The sequence below is a fragment of the Haplochromis burtoni genome, unplaced genomic scaffold (assembly GCF_018398535.1).
Source record: "Haplochromis burtoni strain Fernald_Lab_line unplaced genomic scaffold, NCSU_Asbu1 Contig_15, whole genome shotgun sequence".
Lineage (NCBI taxonomy): Eukaryota > Metazoa > Chordata > Actinopteri > Cichliformes > Cichlidae > Haplochromis > Haplochromis burtoni.
Window position 1 is genome coordinate 279,408 of NW_024582376.1, and position 16,429 is coordinate 295,836.

The following is a 16,429-nucleotide window of genomic DNA, read 5'->3' on the forward strand; positions in this document are numbered from 1 at the left end:
ATATATATATATATATGGGGCACAATTCTGGGACTGGAAGGGGAAATGAGCTACAGTGTGCTATTTAGTTTTGATTGCAGCTGCTGTAAAGTCAGACTTTACTTATCCTATCTGCGTCCGTAATCTCTGGGTATAATCACACTCTCAGGAAATTACTTTACAGCACTGACACTATGTTTGTCACTACAGTGCGAACTGGTAATGAGTGACGTTGTCAAGCTGACCTTGGACCTGCTGCTTTAACCTACATCCTTCCATTTTCCTTTTACCTCGAACAAAAACACTTAGCGCTAACTTGAAGGAAGAGTTCAGCCCGAAATCAAATAAACATGTTTTTCCACCAATTTGTCCATCAAATTCGATTTGGAGTGAGTTACCCGGGTTTGGAGATACTGGATGCAGAGATGTATGCCTTCTCTTGAATATGATTGAAATTGCCTTAGCTCATCTTGCACTGCTTAAAACGAAAAATATATCTGAGAAACTCTGTGAAAGTGTCTCTTTCCTGACGTCATGACCCAGTTACTTAAACTACTTTATACCAAACTATATCCACCAGCCAAATTACGCTTGCAGTTAGCTTTCAGCTCAGGTAGAGGGATGGTTGGATGGCTTATTTCACCCTTCTCATGCCATTATATTCCAACATAAGCCAAATATCTCTACAGTCAATATCTCAAAAACTAGAACTTCAGTGAAAGAGATGATCGATGTTTTGTTTTATAGTCTCGCTTCAAACCCTGTCCCTGCTTATATGCAGCTGTGTAAATATGAAAGGTAATCCTCCAGTCCTTAATATATACATAAAAAGCCCCACAAATGTTCATAATCATATTTTTTTCTGGTTGTGAATAAAACACTTTTTCTCTCTTCTTGTAGTTTCAATCCTAAAGTCTTCTGTTGCTTCTTTTATTCGTGCTTCATTGCTCACTCTCTTTGTCCTTGAGAATAATAGGAGTGGATGTGGTATTTTGTGTTATTTTCATGCATTCTGAGCTTGTAGAAAAGCAGCTATATAAAATCAATCCACAGCGACTGCTGTTATCTCTTCTCAGCTCCGGCTTTCTCAACGTGGTAGTCGCAGTGTGCTCTGCTCATGGGTACTGAGGTGATGAATGTGTCTTAGCGTGTGCAGGCATATCTGCCGGCCGTACAAGCCTCCATAGCGACGAAAAGGGCAGCACCCAGCACCCAGCGACCGCTCGTCTCCATGGTGAACTATGAAATCAGCCTCTGGGCTGCTGAACCCTGAGAGAGACTGGGATCTGGGCTGATGTGGGATCAGCTGGAGTGGTGTCAGATAGTAACACTCTGCAGAATCGCAGCCTCTAACGCGGCGGGAACATTTATCGCACTCTTGGTTTGTGTGATTGCAGGGACACAGGCATTTTTGACCATTTGATTGCTCCTGGAAGCTAACAAGTCACCACAGATTAGTGTAGTTTAGGTTTTTGTTCTGGTTTAAAATGTGTGTGCAGTGCTTAAAGGTATATGCACCAAAGCTGACAATAATTCATTTGTTGAATATAAACTGTTTTATGAATTGGAAAAGCCTTAAAAAGGTTATTACTATATAAGAAAATGTCTGAGGGGGCAGAAAAAAACTTGTTTGTCATAGGGAAATTTTTATTTTTGCCGTGCCCCCGGAGTGATTTTTATCAGGAGGACAAGGAATTTTTTTTTCCACCTTCTATAGCCACTAGCTTCTTCTCATTGTCCCCTAACCTCCTTCAGTAGTGTGTTTTGGAGTTTTCCATCCTTCTGGTTAGCCCTCCTTATCTTAATCCCTTTATTTTTTCTCATTCTCTCTTTCATCAGTCTTGACTATGCATCCTCACACTCCCCCAGTGGCCATCCCATCCTCGGGTGCTTTTTCTATTTTGCACCTATCTCTCCCTCACCACACCACTACTACACTGCTCCCTCTCTCCGTATCTGTCCTCCCATCCCTGTTTTCCTAGTGTCTGGCTCGAAAAGCTTTTGTGGGTAATTGATTGGTAGGAGGGGAGGAGATCAATGTTGTATGCCTTGACTGAGAGCTCTCTCATTTCCTCCCTGCCTGTTCCTTTCAGGCCCCATTTTTTTTCTGCCACTCCCCATCTCCTTTACTCCCTCTGGATTGCTCTTTGTCTTCTTAGATTGCCACCAATGTGTCAGCGAATACAGGATTTTAAGGATGTAGATTTGGGGGGGGGGGAAAATATATTAATTAACCAAAATGAAGTGCACTTTCATTTATGCTGGCACTCCATGTGTCTTTCTGTCCCACTTTGGCTTGTTTGCAGTTTTTCTAATTTGTTCATTAGGTGTGTGTGTTCTGGACTACTAGCAAACTTTCTAATATGTAAAGAAAGTGTTTGCCATAGTTGGTATGAAAAATCAGTGCATTTGTCAAAAATTATAGTAGGTTATATTAGAATAGATTATTGCCGTAAACAGATTATAAAATCCAACAGCCTGACATAATAAGCATTTAATTGGCTACCTCAATCATGTTGCATTAGTGCGCACCTGCTGTGAGCCATTAAAAGTCTGGAAAAACACAAATTTAAACAGTAAGCAATAGGAGCAGTAAGGCTTGTAGGAAAAGTAGCACTCATTGCTACTCTTTTGTCTTGTGTGCGTGGTTTGAGATCTCATGTTTGAGGGATTCATATTTGCTACAATTCTTTATCAGTCTGTTCAGAATGTCAAATCATGACTTGGAATTTTAGCTTGATTTCATTGCTTTTCTTATAAAGTACATATTATTGTGGTTGAGTTTAGGCTGCAAATTGACTTTAACTTGGAGAGAAAAAGCTTGTGAAAAACAAATTACAATTTCTCATGTTATTTTATAGCATTGTGGCACTAAGATGGCCTGAATTTCTCACAATGGACCAATGGGCTATTAGCAGACCTGCAGGAGTGCTTTATGGGGTTAATAAATTGTGCTAATAGTGTGTTTATATTGAAGGGGACATAGGCAATAAGCACAGCCTTCAGTAGCTGTACTTTTTCTCACACAATTCTATGTTATTTCAGCAGCTCCCACGTATAGTTGACACTTGTTGCAAATTAAACATATGAAAATACCTGTGAGCTAATACCATTTCTCTCTTTCTTTCTCTTTCCACCAGGCCTGAACACAGAGGGCATCTACAGGGTCTGTGGGAACAAGGCAGATATGGAGAGCATGCAGCGGCAATTTGAGCAAGGTGTGTTACTTTGTGCCTACTGTACTCACACGTACATGTGCACATATGCCTCAGATGCACACCTACAGGGGTCTGTCTGCTTCTATCTGTTACAATCTTGTATCACCTTAATTAACCTTGGAGCATTAATTCTTCTGAGGGAATTGGCCTTCACTTCCTCTTAGATTGCTGCCTCCTCCATGCCTCCACCTGCTTCTCTGCGCGCTTGCAGCTTCACTTGGTACAAGAGCCCTCGATGTGTGTCTCCATGCGTGTGGCTGTCTGGTGTGGGCAGTTAATTGCCTGCAGATTGGTTTGGTTAATGAAGCTTGCAGCTGCCGAGATAGATGGCGCAGAAAGATGGCTCGTGTGTGTGTGTGTATTCATGCATCCACGGCTGGTTGAGGTTAAATCCTACTCTGGTAATCAGAGTTGAAACCCAGTGTTGAATCATTCTGAGCCTCAGGCTGATGGGACAAGACAATTACAGGTGAAGCTACAGCGCAGGTGTCTCATAGCAGTGCTGAAGATGGCACTTCGTCACTTCCACGAAGATTCAGATAACTCATCACAGGTGAAGCAGCATCAGAAGCTCTATGCTTGGAAACTCTAAAAGTGGGAGCTCAAATCAGACTTTCAAGAACTTGTTAAACTGAAGCTGTGAGACTTGTCTGTTTTGCCTCTTTTTTTCTGCACATACTACCTTTGTAAAGTAACAAGTTATCAGAAAATGGCTTTTTTAATTAAGTCTCCCACACACACGCTCTCTGGGAGAGTGGTGCTCTATTGCTTTTTCTCTCTGGGCTTTTTCTTTGCTCAAATTAACTTTACAATTATCTGTCGTTGATTGTTCTATTTAACTATGTTTATTAACTAAAATGATTTGTGGTACATCAACAGAGATGCTATTTGATATAGTTTACTTTGATATTTATATCAAGTAAACTATGAAGTGAGAAGTCTGTTTGGCCAGCCTTGTCTCTAAGATGTGTGACACTGGAAGCATCTAGGAAAACTGGCATTATGAAGACCTAGCAAATTGAAGTGCATCATCATATTAAACAAAAATTATTTATATCATCTCCCATTATTTCTACAAGGCACTGCTGTTAATGGGAATAGATCTCGGAAAGTTTGAAATATTGGGTAAGGTTTACAAGATGATACTGAAACCTGCTATGATCTATGGTTTGGACAGGAGGTGGAACTGCAGGTGGCTGGGTTAAACAGGCTAAGATTTTCACTGGGAGTGACGAGGAAGGACAAGATTAGTAATGAGTACATCAGAGAATCATCTCAGCAAGAATGACCTGGTTTAGACAAGTGCAGAGGAGGGATGGTGAATATATTGGACAAAGGATGTTAAAGATGGAGCTGCCAGGCAGGAAGAAAATAGAAATACCACAGAGAAGGTTTATGAATGTAGTGATATTGTGATATGAAGAGGATTGGTGTGACAGAAGGGGATGCTAGCGATTGGGTGAGACGAAGATGGACCCCTAAAAGGAGCAGCCAAAAAAAAAAGAATAAGCTGCCATTCAAGATTGCATTATGTCAAATGCTGCTGTATTGAATTTGTGTAGTTTTATATTCAAAGGTGAGTACAATGAGCAAAGAAAAAAAATAGTAGCACAGAATGAAAAGTTAATCGGTTCCATGGATGCAAAGAAGTATTGATCAAACGTATTGACTGATTGGCCAAAAGGATAACACTGATAATCGCACAACAGTGGCATCAGTTCGGTGAATGAATTTTGCACTGGCTAGGCCATATCTTCAAAGATGGCACAAAGAGCCGAAAGACAGTTCAGCTATTTTTCATAATAGAGATTACTCTCTTTCCCTGCAGCAGAGGGGGACTAAATAATGAGGAAAACGATAAATATGTATGCATCCCTACGTGGTACCATTTTGTTCACTGTCCTCAAATGTATTAAATTGCCTTCTTTTACTTGTGTGGTCCAGGGATAAAGCATTGATCTCATCATACCGGCGTGATGACTAGATGAAATTAGAAGAGTTATTTTTTCTTATACATTCTATGCATGCACAGTTGTGATGTATATATTTGGCATACATCTGTCTTGCATTTAAAATGTCGAATTTCCCTTTCATTTTTTTTCCCCTTAGACCACAGCCTCGATCTGGTGGAGAAAGACTTCACCATCAACACAGTGGCAGGTGCCATGAAGGCCTTCTTCTCTGAGCTACCTGACCCTCTGGTGCCCTACAGCATGCAGACAGAGCTGGTGGAGGCCTTCAGTAAGTCCTGGGGCTGTGGGGACGGTGAGGTTGAGGCATGTGTGGGGAATTCTGCACTAAAACCCGAGGATGGATTGGATTTTGCCTGAAATCCTTTCCCCTTCATTGTAACTTTTCTTTAACCTAACAAGCAATACTCCTGCAATCCAAATCCACCCATGGGGAGAATTGGATTTGTCACTTGGTAAAGGGCTGGAAACGGGAGGAGGAGAAATGGATGGAGGGGAGAATATTTAAGGCTTTGAGAAGGAGGATGCGGGGCTGATTGCGCAGCGTGATGAGGGATGCAGGAGCACTAGGGTCTGGATGAAGTCATGAGAAAATGTGTTAGATAAACGAGAGTGCCCCTGCCCTCTCCACAGCCTCGCTTTTTCTCTTTGTGTCCTGTAATCTGTCAGAATGGCGATTTAAAGCATAGCTTAGTCTTGCATCACGCCAGAGAGATTTAACCCTGGGCCGTGAGGCTGCTGTCACTCACCGAGCTCTGCATCCCATGTCTTTGAGTGTGTGTGTGTTTGTTTTCTAACGCCCCCAGCGTGACCTTTCAGCCGTGACAGAGACCTGATAAAGCTCCTGCAGTCTGTACCACAATAGAGGAAAAGAAGTGAGGTGAAGTGAAGAAAAATTATGGTAGAGTTGGAGATGAGAAAGGCGTCATTTGTGGAAAATAGCAAATTGGGGTTAGCAGAGAGGTGGAGAAAAAGGCGACGGAGAGAAAAGCTGGTGGGTGGATTTTTGGTGGATATTGTCATGGTGACATTACTTTAAATAAGCTGTAAGGAACTCAAGTTAAGTTTTGATCGCTCGTGATGGATGTAGAGCGGGAGGAAACTGTGACTGTGTAAAGTCGTTCGGTCCCAGATCTGTTTTTGATCCGCACTGACCTCATTGTGGGAATACAAACTCAGATTGTGCGACTGTAAATCATGTTTGTGATGTGCAGGAGAACATCTGCTGTTTCTCGCTGCTGCTCTCTGCCTCACTCACGCACACACACACACACACACACACACAAACTCCCGCACTCTCAATGGACTGTGTTAGCCGGTGACGTCAGTTTGTCTGACTCACTCCTCACTGCCATCAGGCTTAACACACCCTGAGTGTGTGTCAGTGTGCGAGTGTGTGTGTGTGTGTGTTGCTGTAAGCTGCAGGACACTGTAATGGGTGTATGCATGGTGTATTTCTGCTGCAGTGTGTGCGGTCCTTGTCCAATGTTTTGTTTTTTTTAATATATATATTATTTTTATAAATCTAGTCTGGAGTCCGTTCAAATATTTTTGATTTTGTCAGGGAGAAAATTTTATATTAGGATTAAATCAATGTGTCCTGCACAGACCTCTGCTTTTAGAGCTGAAATTGCCTCCCCTATGCTCTTCAAGCTCTCTGCTATTCAGTTGTGCTCTCCCCATCCCTTCCTAATCTTTCTTTACTCTCCACTCGCTCTCCCCTGACATCTTCTCCTCAGATTCTTCTAATCTTGTCTTTCAGCCACTTTTCTCCCTCCTGCTAACCTCCCGTCTCTCTTTGCCACCATTCAGAGATCAACGACAGGGAGCAGCGCTTCCAGACGATGAAGGATGTTCTGCGCCGCTTCCCTAAGGAGAATTATGAGGTCTTCAAATATGTCATCAGCCACTTGAACAAGTGAGTGAACGGTGGGGGTCAGAGATGGCTTCTGGCGACTGTGCTGACTACACCACTGGTCAGACAGTCAAGTGACCCAAGGGTGATATCAGTGTGATGAGCTTACTGATGAACAGAGGTTTTACTCAGTCTGAGAAATGATCGTCATTAATGCCCTGGTCACGTTATCTCTATTTTGAAATGGAGGGTAGTGGATGTTACATTTTAATTTATGTAATAAATGAATAATTCTGTTATCAGCATGTGTCAGGAAAACTGAAACCTGAATTCAAAAGTGTATATAAAATAGTGGCCATCGACCTGAGGGCCTAACCCCCTCTAAAGGTGACAGGATGATTAAATAAAAAAGAAGGGGCATATCAGTTATTAAAAAAATAAGGTTATTTTATAGTTTGGGCTTTCTTTATCTTAGCAAGAGACAGTTTCACCTCTACATGGTTGTAAATTGAGAGACTCTTGAACTTCACATCATAAGAAAAAAACGTAATTATATTCTGTGAGATTCTAAACTCCAAATTTGTGAAACACGCTCATGCTCTGAAGGACCTTATCAGATCCTGGGCCAATTCAAGATTTAAGACAGAAAATAAAACACTGATTTTGATTAGGTGCATGTGCATAACCAATGTCACCATGTTCCTGTTGACAGTGGTGTGATGTTGTCAATGCAACCTAGCGAAGTGAAGCAATGTCATTCCTTTACATAAACAAATAATAATGTGTGCAATCTGTTCACTGGAACTGTGTTGGTTTGTTTTTATGTATGATTTATGTTTGTTTTCAAAATAATGAGTTTTTTTCTAGAAACTTTGAGTTTTATCAAAAATGTTTCCTACACATATTTGGGGGGGTAGCCTGCCGACAATGATCATATAATTTCACTTCTTTCTTTCTGTTTTCCAGGGTGAGCCAGAACAACAAGATGAACTTGATGACCAGTGAGAACTTGTCCATCTGTTTCTGGCCCACGCTCATGAGACCAGACTTCACCACCATGGATGCTCTGACTGCTACCCGCACCTACCAGACAATCATCGAGAGCTTCATCCAACAGTGTGCATACTTCTTCTACAATCAGCCACTGGCTGACGGCCTCCCTGGCTCCCCCACGGCTACGCTCTCCGGAGGAGGAACCTCTGCCTACTCCTGCATGGCTGGAGGCTACTCATCCTCACCAGCTCCGTCCCCAACTCCCTACGTCCTCCCTGCCACTCCACCTGTTATTCCTCACTATGGTCCTCCTATCCACCATCATTCCCATCAGCATCAGTCCCCATCCCATTCCCCGCCTCCTACTCCCCAGTCGCCGCTCCCGGCCCTGCTGCCGCCCTCCCTGCACCCGCATCACCCCCCGACAGAGCAACACACACTGTGAATCAGGGATCAAGGGAAAGCGGAGGGGGAAAAAGCAGAAGGATAACAAGATTCAGTTTAAAGGTTTCAGAATGAGAGATTTTGAAGTTTTGGGAACGATGTGAAGGAGATGAATTGAAGTAGGAAGTTGGGAGAGAGCGAGTGAGATGCAGTATGTACAGGGAGAAGAAGGGGGGCATTTATTTCAGCCTTCAGTGCTTTCAGAAAAACGGACACACAGAAGCCAGGAAGGAGAAACACTGAGGAGCCTTTGAACTGACAGTATGATCTTTCTCCCTCCCTGCCACTTTATCCCTTTCTGTCTCTCAGTCTCACTTCATCTAGATCTGCCCTCCTTGCCTTATAGCAAATCTACAGACAAACAGGCAAATGAAGAGTCAGATGTATCAGTAATTGTTAAAGGGACTCAGGGAGGGACTAAGAAGTAAATTACAAGGGTGAATGTGTAGTCCTTTATGTTGGGATTGCTTCAGCGTACACACAACCATGCACTTAATGCAAACACCCAGTGGCCAGTGTGCCTCCAACAGCCATTCTCCTCAGTCCCTTAGCTTCTGATTGTGCTGGGAAATTTGGTGGCCTGCACACGTTTGTTTTTTCTTTTTTCTTTTTTTTTTTCTGCAAATCAATCCACCTGCTGTATGTAATTGGAGGCTGCATCTGAGACAAAGTGGATAAGAGAGCCTGAACACACATTTGTTTCTTTCACCACTGTACAGAGGACTTGAGCAAGAGACACGAGTTGCTGCTCACCCAACAGGATGTTCTCCTCGATCACAAATTCCTATCTGTCAACCCTTTACTCTGCCGCACACACACACACAGACAAAATCAGTTTTAGTTGAGGCAGTACGCCAAGCACATTTAAAAAAAACAAAAAAAAAAAAAAAAAAAACCTCACCCGACTGGATCTACTGGGCAGCAAATTAGAGCAAAGGATTGTGGGCACTGTGCTGTCTATGCATTGGGAAGGCTCCTCCCACTCTCTGTCACTTTGAACTTCATCCTCATGCTCTGTTCTCGTAAACACAAACAGCTTAAAATGTGATTATTTTATTTTATTTGGTGAAAGCCTTCAGTCAACGTTCCCATTACCACTGTCCCCATTTGTTTTTATTATGTTGTTCATTTATGAAAAATCCCAGCCGAACTGGCAACTAGTGTAATGTGTGGCTGGCTGGCTGGCTGCTTCCCTGAGCACACCTGTATCCCTGACGTTTTGTTGAAATTCCCTGCATTAGACAGAGAGTGGAAATAATTCCAGGTTTGGATCCCCGCCTGTCATGTTTCTTCTTTCACGCTGTGGTGGATTCACGAGTGAGCTGGTGCTGCAGTTTTCATACCAAGGACCTTGTTCATAAAGCACTTTTCTGAGCACTTTTAAGGCACATTTTAAATTGGAGCTGCCATGACATGACAGCCACTGTTCACTTTATTGTCAGTCCACCCTACTGTCTCTTTCTGAGAGCACACCACTGACATCTAGAGGAAGAAATGGGTATTGCCGTTGCTTCCACTGCTGCATGGGCGTAGCATCCTTCTCCTACTGTGGTTTGTGTTGCTTCAGATTCTCTCTTAGGTGCAATTGTCAAGAATAATCTGTCAAGTAGGTTAAACTTAAGTGTAAAATTATAAATTAAGCAACTCTGGCAGTTTTAAATCTGGTAAAAATCAGTTGAGATTACATAGATCCTAACAGTGGAACCGCAAAGCATGTGGCCACATTGCAGTTGGTTAAGCATGCAGTGAATGAAATTGCCTTTGTGTCTTTAGTTGTTAGTCCCCTGTGGGCACAGACTCAACATTCAGCCCTTTGTAAAGGAGTTCATTCCACTACCCAGAAGTTATTTTAGAGAAAGAATATGAAGCCTTAGAGACTGAGGCACAATGTAGCATTACATGCAAGAAATAAGAGCTGGAAGTAAGGCTCAAGCCTTGAGAGGTGGGAGGCTTTTTATCCTTGGAAATTATTGGTAACCGCTGCTCTAGGCCCCAGCGTGTTGTCCTCTCATGAGACAGTGTTTAGAGACATGTCTCTAAAACAAAGATTAAAACCTGCTCTTGGTGGACGCAAAATGTAATTTGCAAGAGTGCAACCACTACGCCAAACTCCCTCCATCGTGACTGTTACGCCGCCGCTTCCCCTCGTCATTCGCTGTCCAAGAGACAGTTGGGTCCGGGAGAGACAGCAGACAGAACAGACAGTCCATTCATCCGTCTGCATGACTCGAATGAATTCCTCTGCTCACAGCCTGCTGTTACCGTAGAAACCAGCAAGATGGGGCTCGAGGAGAATTGCTGAGCCCCGATCGAAGCAGGTTTTGCAGTGCGTGTGCATTCATGCACGTGCTTTGAGTTTGAGTAAGAATGTGAAGTTATGCGTGTTAATGTTAAGCAGATGCTCACTGAGGTCACCTGCTCTGTTTGACACTAAATTGCATCTTTGCGCGTCTCTCTCTCTCTCTGCCCAAAGATATAAGAAAAAAAACATTCAGCCAGTCACTGAACTCTTAAAGGAGCTTTTATCAGTCCACACTACCTATTTACTGCGTGTGTGTGAGTGTATGTACAGTTTGTGTGTAAGAGTGTGTGTTTGAGCAGGTCGGAGCTAACATGCTAGCAAGCGTTGCTTGGCAAATAGCCAGACACCAGTGTGATCCCACCAAACGTGAAGGAGAGGAATGCAGCTCCTCTCGCGGTCATTACCCCACTGTGTAACCCTGTTAGCTCGTCCAGATTACACACACTGATCCTCAGTGAAAGTGTGAGAGAGAATGGGGAGGGGGGAGCGAGAGGGAGGGAAGACAGACAGCAAACTGGTGAATGGGATCTTTATTTGGGAGACGGAGGGAAGGAGGAGGGGTGACCACTGGTACTTGTGTGTGAACGCCGGCCAGTGGCGTTCCCTGTGTATATCAATGTGTTAATACTGAACTGACTGTGAGGCAGCCAAAGACTGGAGGGGAAAAAAGGGTTGAGTGAGAGATGGGAAGCAAAAGTGACAGTTTAGGAGAACATTGGATAATTAAAAAAAATTGAAAATGTGACTTTGGTTGAGCGATAATTTGTGGCTGCATTGCTTTCCTTTTTCTTAGTTTTTTTTTTCTTTTTTGCAACAATGGTGACAGATGTCTGTTAAGTTAAATTCAGAAACAAGCAAAGCTATATTCAAATGGTTGTTTATTGGTATGTTAGGGGGTCTAACACTTTTCCCTTTAGTCAGTGGTGATAGAGAAAGTTTCTTTTTATGGTTTATTTTATTAATTAAAAAAAAGAAGCATTTTTAACAATTTCTTGATGAACGATTGAGAGACCAGCCCAGTATAGTGCATGATTTCTTCCGGACCAAGGAAGTGGGCTCCACCACTCTCACTATTTAAGAGATAATAAAAAAAATATTAAGAAATGATGGGGGGTGGGGTGGAAATGATACAAAAATAAATAAATGAAGTACTGTAAACTGAAATGATAACATCAAACAAAAAAAAAACTCATTATTTACTGAGTATGGTAATTTGTCTCAATGGGAATGGTGTATACAGCAAGGCCTTATGTGATCTGTATCATAGTTAATAAATCAAATCTTGTAAAACTCTCGTCTCCTGTGTCTCTTTATCGGTTTAGTTACGTCATGTGTTAGGAAACCCCAAGCTACCATAACAGCCCAGATATTTCAACTGGTGAATCCTCTCTTAATAAAGCTTTGTCGTAAGAAATGAAAAAAATAAAAACGGTGTCATAGAAATTAATTCTATTAACTACAGACTGTGGTAAATATTTACAATCATTAATAGCTCTCAGTGACCAAGAAGGTGTGTGATTGGTCAAATGTTATGGGTGTACTTGTGTCCAGATGGTGTTTGGGTTATTTCTGTCAACATTTTAAAGCCTTAAAGTGTTAAAACTGACTATTAAGTTTATTCACATAACACCATAGGGATAAATCATAAGAATTCCAATCTAAAAATAATGTCATTCAGTTTGAAACAGAGGTAATGCTCACGTTTCATCTATTTTTGTAGGCTGTTGGATAATTATGGTGGGGCTCAACAAAAATGCTGCTTTATTTAAATGGGGTATTTGAACAAAGCTGTAGTTAAAGGAGGAAGGAAGGAAGCTGACGACTAAACCAGTGGATATTACAGTTTTTTACAGCCGCTAGGACACATTTCACAATACTTAGGTCACTTTTGCAAAACTCTTCACACAATCCTCCTAACTGACCTTCAGCTTGGCAAAGCAGTTCATTTCACATTCAAAATGCACTACAACTACCAAAACACTTTATTCAGGTCTCAAATAAACTCATTCTTCCAGAACACTAGCAAAGGTTGACAGCCGACAAACACACTTTGTCACCCACAAAACAATGACCTAAAAAAACACTAACAACATGTAGCATTACACAGTGTTTTCTTGTGTAAAACAAGGACACATCTCTGTTTATAATTTCAATATATGTTACTGGAATGAATCAGACATCATGCAGAATTCGTTAATATTTGTTTATGTATTTTTATTTTTTTGCACTAAGTAATCCCAAAATACAAGAATTTGTATACACACCATCCACTGATACACATACAATAGTAATGCTAATCTACTCGGTCTCCTCCATTTGGCCACAGGATCTCATCCACATCACATCTTATGTCATCTAGGGCAATACACCTAGGAAAGAATCTTCTGGCTGCCAGAATTGAAGGAGTTGAAAAATTGAAGGAGTAACACCTGTGTAGATGTTCATCTACAATGAGAATCAGCTGTGGCTGGTTAAACTGCATTTTTAGATTTAAAATATGTTTCACTAAAATATTGCTGTTAAGTTTTGCATTGTGTTATTGTTTTGGCCATAAGTTTAACAGTTTTGAAAACAGTATGTAAGCACATGCAAAATGTCCTGTACGTACAAAGATTTTTGGCAGTTGTTGTGTCTGAGTGAGAAAATAATTCATGAAATTTGAGAGATGTAGTCATTGAATGCATTTTGTGCCAAAACAATGATAACTGGTCCTCAGTTTAGCCCACATAGACTTCTGTTGTGCTCACTGTGTGAGGAGTTTTGCAAAAGTGACCTAAGTATTGAGAAATGTGTCCTAGCGTCTGTAAAAAACTGTAAGTGAGCTGGTAGTTTACCTGTCTATGTCTGCAAGTGTTGTGATTTGATGCCAAAGAGAGCTATGATCACCACAGAAAAGTGGTCTCGTGAACTGAAGCTAAATATGAATCTAGTGCACCTTTATAAAGACAGACAGTGCTGTTATAAACATATAAAAACACCAGCAAAGACATTTCAACAAGAAATGTCAGGATGGAGAAAAGTACAGAGTCTTTTATAGAAGACAGCTTTTTGGTATATTATAATGCAGTTTAGCAGAAGTATACTTATACCATGGGCTAAAAAAAAAAAGTTTAGTTTCACACAAATCTCTGTACCACAGTCTGATGCTCTGCTCTTTCTGCACACTGCTGAGGGACACTTAAGTCACAGGGGGACGGGGACAAGGTCACAGCAGCCCACAGGACCTTCCTGGATCCTGTGAGAGCGGCCCAAGAGAGGCTCGGTCTGTGCCATTTCAGGGTGATGTAAGAACTCTGGTCCCTGTGTGGCCGATGTGAAGGCCTCACTGCCATTTCATGGTGCCCTCATCTGACCTTTTCATTGAGTCAAACCAAAGGAAATCCATGTCCATGACCTTTGTGGTGCATCGCTCCATTCTGGCACAGTAAGAAAAAAAAAGAGCAGCTGATTAGGAATGAAAAGGGCAGGCCTGTGTGCACACAGGACACACGACCCATGAACTCTAACCTTTAAGAAGCACCATGAGGGAGAGAGTGCTCTGGGATGTGATTGGAAGTCAAATATGGGGACTGTCAACATTGCTTGACAAGCCAATGTTGCGTTCACGGAGATTTGCACGGTTTCGAACCCAACCTTTGCCTTTTCTTTACTCGGCTGCACTGATCTAATGTTCCACTTTGTTTTAGTAAAGCGATCCTCCTCCTCTTCCTTGCGCATACGCAAGCGCACCACTAGGAGGCTGACTTGTCTCACGCTACCAACCATCCACCTCTCTGCTTACTGTATCTGGGTAAACGAAGCAAAAGCAGTGAGCGCGGATCTAATTGATTGTGTCAAGATTTGGGTGTCAGCGGTGAGAAGGCACTTTAATCCCGCGCTCGCAGCGAGATGGATGCGAGAAACGAGCATCTGAAGACTTTTCTCACTGACTTCCTCTCTCACAGTCTGAAGTTGGGGGAGGAAACAGGTTTGACTAAACTCCAGAGATTGTGAGAGGAGAGGGAGGCGGTGGCGGGTGGCGGGAGGGGGGTGCTCAGCAAAGTAAGCCTCGGAATAAAGACAAAAGAACTTAATTTAAAGTCATTGTTAGTCTGCGTTAGAGACGTGATGCTTTTTCCGCGCGGCGCATTGGCCTAAAAGTTCTGAGGCAGAAGGAAAAGATTGTGGATGGGGATGAGGAGGAGGAGGAAGGCGACATATATGGAGAAAAGAGACTGGTCTTATGATAAGTCGAGGCACGTATCGCCGCTCAACCGTGTCTTTCTGGGCTCGGAGCGCGCAGCTGCGGCGGCGGGTATTGAATTCAGATGCGACCTGTCTCTCCGCTCGGGCCGCTACAGGTGGAAATGCTCTTATCAATACAGACTGTCCGAGCCTGACTGCGGCCCGATCCGTCTCATTGATGATTTTAGGTGCCCCTGCCCTGCCTCTCCTCCCCGAGGAGCCCAATTGATTAATGTCTGGGTCACAGTGGTATTTCCATATTGATACCTCGATTGATGATGGCGCTTCAGGAACAAGCCATATTGACCAGCTGAAGAGTGATACGTTTCAAACTGTTTGGCGGAGGTATTTATGTGTAATGGGTATAACGTGGGTGAAAGCGGAGGATATCCATGATGTGCAAATGTGTATATATGACCCATTCATGCTGATTATCCTGTGTGTATGTGTGGCGCATGGAGGGGGGAAATCAATATTCCCACAATAAAAAACAGCCTGTTATAGCTACTCTTACTGCCAGTACTTATAAAGGATTGATAAGTGAGTAAAATGAGATGAGCTAAGAGATCAGATCCTATAAATACGCCTTACATTTTCACTGATCACAGAACAATGAGGAAAACATATTAGGATACATGGGATATGCTGATTAAAAAACATTCAAATGTCTGAAAGTAAGTCAAAGTTCTGTGTGCATGCTAGCATACATTTAATTAGCTTTTTATGAAATGAGGATCTACATAATGTAAATGTCTGCTAAGACAACTCTGGGCTTCCTGAGAGGGATTTAATATGCATTCATGCACTTAACAACTTTTTGCATATCACATCACAGTCAAAGTGACCACAGGCCAGGGAGGCCAGGGTCACACAAAGGGGCCCTTCAAAAAAACCAAAAAACCAAAAAAAACACGGCTTATAAGGGGTGATATTAAATTTTTATAACTCCAAATGTTGGCTTAAGTTAGGTTTAACTCCAATCAGCAGCATTTGTCTGCTACAAAAGAAGAAGGCGGTGAGAAAAACACGTGCCAATCAGTAATTTGATAAATGGCTTATTACAGCTAGATGAGACAGCTAACCGAGCTTCAAATAAGCTAAATCATCTGTGCCCAATTTGTAAGTGCATCTTTAAGAGAGGCGGGGATCACTTAGAGGGAAACCAGGGAACACTGAAAGAAGAAGCAACAGCTGTGACGCGGTTACAGTGCTACAAAATGTCATGAAGCCCGGTGCGAGTTTTGTTGCCACATTTTGCCATTCTGAATTTCCTTCGCCCCATGTTTACACGGCTTTGCCTTTGCAGCTGTGTGATCATATTCCTGCGAGTCCACCATGTTTTTCCAAAAGTGGCTATTTTTTTGGGGTTTTTCTTCATCGTGCCAAGAGCGCGCACCTCATAATACAGAACAACTCCGCCGAGGGCCCGGAGTTGTGAACCCAA

At 42.4% G+C, this 16,429-nt stretch overlaps 1 protein-coding gene across 1 annotated transcript in view; it reads left to right on the forward strand.

The window, feature by feature from the left end:
• The window catches only part of arhgap35a (Rho GTPase activating protein 35a), a 62,372-nt gene extending 50,321 nt beyond the window's left edge, over window positions 1-12,051 (forward strand). Inside the window, exons 4-7 of the mRNA XM_005915775.3 lie at window positions 3,120-3,197; window positions 5,307-5,438; window positions 6,980-7,085; window positions 7,989-12,051. Of these exons, the coding sequence (XP_005915837.1) occupies window positions 3,120-3,197; window positions 5,307-5,438; window positions 6,980-7,085; window positions 7,989-8,460 (788 nt within the window). The 3' untranslated portion in view covers window positions 8,461-12,051. The remainder of the gene's footprint in view (window positions 1-3,119; window positions 3,198-5,306; window positions 5,439-6,979; window positions 7,086-7,988) is intronic.
• Window positions 12,052-16,429: the final 4,378 nt, after the last annotated feature.